At 54.2% G+C, this 5265-nt stretch overlaps 1 protein-coding gene across 1 annotated transcript; it reads left to right on the forward strand.

The window, feature by feature from the left end:
• Nucleotides 1-237: 237 nt before the first annotated feature.
• LOC124699370 (protein SMAX1-LIKE 3-like) lies at nucleotides 238-3483 on the forward strand. Its single transcript, XM_047231682.1, has 3 exons — nucleotides 238-1705; nucleotides 1856-2063; nucleotides 2205-3483. The coding sequence occupies exons 1-3, from the start codon at nucleotides 516-518 to the stop codon at nucleotides 3342-3344; spliced, it is 2538 nt and encodes an 845-aa protein (XP_047087638.1). The 5' UTR covers nucleotides 238-515; the 3' UTR covers nucleotides 3345-3483.
• The last annotated feature ends 1782 nt before the right edge of the window (nucleotides 3484-5265 follow it).

Genomic DNA, 5265 nt, shown 5'->3' on the forward strand with positions numbered 1-5265 from the left:
TTGACCTGTCCGCTGTTTACGCGGACCGAATCAGACACGCTTGAAGATATGCCCTAAATGGACCTCCCGTGCATCGGACAAAGCTATCTGCTCTCTTTGCAGCCCGGTCATGTAGATAGAGAACGTATCGGTAGCCCCCACATGCTTTGCGCAAGACAACTTTAGCCAGTTTCTCCCTGCCCTATAGCAAAAGATTACCACATTTTCCAATGCACAACAGGGAGGGGGAGAGAGATGATTACAATGTGAACTAGACGTCTTAACACCTATGAGGCAATGACAGCACTACAACAAACAGACAGTGACACTAACCTACAAGATCCCATGCTCAAGTTTCCTGCTAATTAACTTCCTGCCATCAGACCAGATAGTAACTAGACTGGTAGTATATGACACTGGTTACCCGTATGTATGATCAAAAATTAACACAGAGCAACTCAACTCCATTAGTAGTCTAGAGAGCAAGCTAGCCAGGCCAGGTGGGATTCAGCAAAGAACCAGCTTCATTTAGAAAGATGCGTGCCGGCGGCTGCGCGGTTCAGCAGGCGCTGGCGGCGGAGGCGGCGTCCGTTGTGAGGCAGGCAGTGACACTGGCGCGGCGCCGCGGCCACGCGCAGGTCACTCCGCTCCACGTCGCCACCGCCATGCTACTCCCCCCTGCGCCGGCGGGGCTTCTCCGCACGGCCTGCCTCCGCTCCCACTCTCACCCTCTCCAGTGCAAAGCCCTTGAGCTCTGCTTCAACGTGGCGCTGAACCGCCTCCCCACCGCCTCCGGCGCGGCGGCCATGTTCCATCAACATCGGCTGGGCGGCACGGCCCCCGCCCTGTCCAACGCGCTCGTTGCCGCCTTCAAACGCGCACAAGCACACCAGCGTCGCGGGGGCGCGGGGGACGGTATCCAGCAGACAGCGGCGCCGGTGATCGCATCCAAGGTTGAGCTGGAGCAGCTCATTGTCTCCATCCTCGACGACCCGAGCGTGAGCCGCGTCATGCGCGAAGCCGGCTTCTCCAGCTCTCAGGTCAAGGCCAACGTCGAGAGGGCTGTCTCGTCGTCGTCGCCGTCCGGGACGAACACCACCACGGCAACCTCTACCAAAGAGTCAAGGGGAAAATCAGTCTCCCACAACGACGCCATGCGCGTGCTCGACTGCATGGCGAGCGGGGCGCAGCGGTGCTTGGTGGTCGTCGGCGAGGGCGCAGAGGCGGCGGTGAAGGCGGTGATGGACAGGGTGAGCAAGGCGGACCTCCCGTACCATCAACACGAGCGCCTCAAGAGCGTTCAGTTCGTGCCCCTCTCCATCGCGTCGTTCCGGGGCTTGGCGAAGGAGGAGGTGGAGGCCAAGGCCGGCGAGCTGCGCGCACTCCTGCGCGAGGCGTGCGCTGCCGGGAAGGGCGTCGTGCTCATCCTCGAGGACCTTGCCTACGCCGCGGAGGCCTGGCAGACGAGAAGAGGCGCGGAGAGCGTGCACGGCGGGCAGTCAAAGCAGCACTACTGCCCTGTAGAGCACGCCGTCATGGAGGTGAGCGGCTTGGTGTCCGGCGACTCTGGCTCTGACGGCGGAAGGTTCTGGCTGATAGGGTTTGCGAGCAGCATGGTGTTCATGAGGTGCAGGGTCGGGCAGCCGTCTCTAGAGACTGTCTGGGGGATCCACCCTGTCGTCGTGCCCGACGGCGGCGGCCTCGTGCTAAGCCTCAGCTGCACCAGGTACGTGCATGATCGATCATCGCTCCTTCGATTCTTTGGTCGTTAATACTGCATCGGTTTGTCTATAAATTAGAAGTTGTTAACATATGTGGATGATGATGATGATTGATGATATCGAATCTAATGAAGTGTGTTTCTCTCTTCTTGCAGTGAGGCGCAGGGTAGCCAGCAAGCGAGAAGATCGACAATGGGATGGCCTTTGGTCAGCAGCTCGGCCATTACAGGCGACAGCCACCTCAACTGCTACGCAAACGCACGGACGCCGTCGCCAGAGCCGAGCATACCGTCGTGGCTTCGCCGGTACCATGACCCATATCACACCACACCGGCGAGCAGTGGCGGCAGCAATCTTGAGCAGGTACATGCACGCAGTGTACAAATTCTCATGCCTAGATTATAACATTGCGACTTTGCGAGTTAATATATGTTTCCTTCACAAATAGTACTAGGGTGAGTACCCTAAATAATTAGGCACTTGTACATTTTTCTGTGCGTGCAGCTGCAAGATCTATGGAATCCCACCCGCAGTGGATCGGCAACGCACCACCACACATCAGAGCTCACGCTGAGCTTCTCGTCCCCGTTATCATCTCCGGAGGCTTCTTCCCTCTCGGGCTACAACACCACCAACTCAATAATGATGATGAGCTCGTCCAAGCCATGGCATCTCGAGCCGAGGACACCGTGGCCGCCGAACCATCACGGCGCGGCGATAATGACGGAGAGGCGACTTGATTATCATCAGTTGCATACTGCAGCAAACCCTAGTCCGGAATCCATCTCGGTGCAGTCAAACTCCAACTCACCCGACGGAGGCGTCACAGGGGAACGCCGCCGGCCAAAGTTCACGGAACTCACGGCGGAGAACCTCAAGATCCTCAGCAGCACGCTCGAGGACGGCGTCCCGCTGCACATTAAGGACGTGGCAGCGGGCGTTGCGAGCACCGTGCTCCGATGCCGGTCCGGGATGGCGAGGCGGCGAGAGACTCTCACGCCGACGCCTAGCTCGGCCACGTGGCTGCTCTTCCAAGGGAGAGACGGCGATGGCAAGAAGGCCATGGCACTGGAGCTCGCGAAGTTCGTCTTCGGTTCCTATAATGACTTCACCTCCATCTCATCAGCCGGCTTCACCCCGGTGCACTCCGGTTCGAGCTCCGGCGAGTTTGCTGGCAAGAGGCAAAGATCGCCGGACTACGAGCATGGCTACCCGCAAAGATTCTACGAAGTGATACATGAGAACCCGCGCCGGGTGGTAATGATCGAAGACATTGAGCAGTTAGACACTGGCTCGGAAATCAGCATCAAGAAAGCGATTGAGAGTGGGAGGCTGAGAGACTGCAATGGCAATGAGGTCAGTCTAGAGGATGCCATCGTAGTGTTGAGCTGTGAAGCATTTGATTCAAGGTCTAGGGCTTCCTCCCCTAGGGTCAAGCAGAGGGTCAGCATCAATAACGATGGAGTGGAGAAAAAGAAAATGAAGCCGCCATGTTTTAGCTTGGATTTGAACGCCTGCGCAGCGGCCGATGATGATGAAGATAGAGATGAGGAGCAAAAAGAGAGATTAATTGATGATGTGGAGATCAGTGATGTTGTAGATGGTGTTTTCTTCTTCCGACTAGCTATAGGTTTGTCACACTAGTTAGCTTGCTTCTCATTTTTCTTCTCACGATCTGATTAACACAGACTTGTTTGTTCTTTTTTTTTCTGTAGACCTAGACTTATAGTCATCATCTCATGTACAAGAAACAAGCATATGTATATTGGTGTTTGGTATTTAATTATGTCTCTGGCAGTATAAAGTTTTGTGGCCAACTAATTTTGTCGATTTTACATGGGAAAAATTTATCTGGTTATGCCAAAATATTTCCTATGAGTTCTTAGAGCATGTCTAACAGGCCCCTTATAACCCGCCCACCCCGTAAAATTCCGGCGGGATACGGGACAGGCACGGTTTGGGCCGTCTAGCAGGCCCCGTATTCGGGCCGGCCCGTTTCGGCGGAATACGGGGCCCAGGAAATCGGCCCCGCCGCCACCTACTTATACCGGGCGCAGGTGCGAGTGAGGGGTTAACCCCTCACTCGCAACCCTAGCTCCGCCGTGCGCCGCCACCTCCTCCATCCTGCTCCGGCGAGCAATCCCTCACTACCTAGCTCCACATTTCACCCCAGCTTCGGCATGGACGCACGCCGCCGCAGTACCGCCTCGCCGGCGAGCGGATCGAAGCGATCCCGCTCGCCGGACAACGTGGAGGATGCGTGGCGTCTCCAATGCAAGAGATCCGCCGCTGGGAGCCGCCGTGCTGCCTGCAGGTACGCCGGCGCCGCGTACGTCCCGCCGAAGCTCGTTGACTTCGCGGCGAGCGGGCGCTGGTACAACCAGGATCCGCCGATGAAGCCGATTAGCGGCCCCAAGTTCGACGAGTGGATCCGTATGTATGATCGACGAACTATGAATATGAACAAGTTTCCCGGGGTTTTAAATTTACGAATGTCTGCTAGACGGAATGGTGTATCGACGAGCACTTTTTTTATACGAGGCGAAATAATCGCGATATACGAGGCAGAAAAGTAAGGGGCCTGTTAGACATGCTCTTACAAAGAATTATGTGAACTCCTACATCATCATATGCGGTGACTTTGCTACCATTTCTTTAATATTTTTTTTGTTTTTCAAGTAAGTTATGAATGCCAATTAAATTATCCACCAAGCATCAGTTTGATATGATTAAATCTCTAGGTTTATGACTTGTAGGAACGCTTAAATTCCGAAGTTTTCTGAGGAAATTGTTTTTTTTTTCATGGAAAATCATACATAGTTCTTGTGAAATTCACGGTGGACGCAACTAAGTAGGTGGGTTGTGGGATTGTGGCAGATGGTGCTTTGGCTAGGGCTGGAGGTTCTCGAGGCTTCACCGGGTGTAAATCGTCTCCGGTCTTTGCCCGGAGTTAACGACAGCATCGCCTGCGGATAATGTTACCCCTTTCCAAGGGCTTGTCATCTAGGTGATGTGCTCCCCTCCTCCACCTTAGCAGCTCCAGAGGAAACCCAGATAGACGGTGGCGGCACCTTGGGTGTTCTCTCATTGAGAGCATCGTCTTTGGAGTTTGCTTTGACCAAATGATCTTGTGGATGACGGTGGTGGTCGGGGCAGCTTTGTCCGCTTTCGTTGACAAACTATGTGGTAACGACAATGGTGAACAGATTGATGTCTAGCTAACGGCAAGATTTTGTTAGTAGGATTTCCCGACATGTTTCCTGGACTTCCTGACTATGTTGTAGTGAAGTGAAAGTTGTCGAGTCATCCTACAAGCGACAACGGTGCCAGGTGGGGATTTGTCTCACTACTGATATTGGTCGGCATGAGCCTAGAATTATCTCTTGTACCAAGATCGTCATCAAAATCGAAGTTGCATCATCATTGGTGTGTGTAACTAACTATTTCGCATGTGCCGACATGGGCATCGTGTGGCCCATGAGAACTTCGACCATGGTCATTTGAGGTGACATCGGAGTCGCTGGCTCAAGAAGTAGTGATGATGATGATTCTTGCACATCATCTC

This window comes from Lolium rigidum, chromosome 3, assembly GCF_022539505.1.
Source record: "Lolium rigidum isolate FL_2022 chromosome 3, APGP_CSIRO_Lrig_0.1, whole genome shotgun sequence".
In the NCBI taxonomy this organism is placed as follows: Eukaryota; Viridiplantae; Streptophyta; class Magnoliopsida; order Poales; family Poaceae; genus Lolium; species Lolium rigidum.

What these genes read in the sequence shown, in the direction of transcription:
- LOC124699370 (XM_047231682.1), top strand. Translation starts at nt 516, where the DNA reads ATGCGTGCCGGCGGCTGCGCGGTTCAGCAGGCGCTGGCGGCGGAGGCG. An exon ending in CTAAGCCTCAGCTGCACCAG is followed by an intron (nt 1,706 to 1,855) that starts GTACGTGCATGA and finishes CTCTTCTTGCAG; the next exon opens with TGAGGCGCAGGGTAGCCAGC. An exon ending in GCGGCAGCAATCTTGAGCAG is followed by an intron (nt 2,064 to 2,204) that starts GTACATGCACGC and finishes CTGTGCGTGCAG; the next exon opens with CTGCAAGATCTATGGAATCC.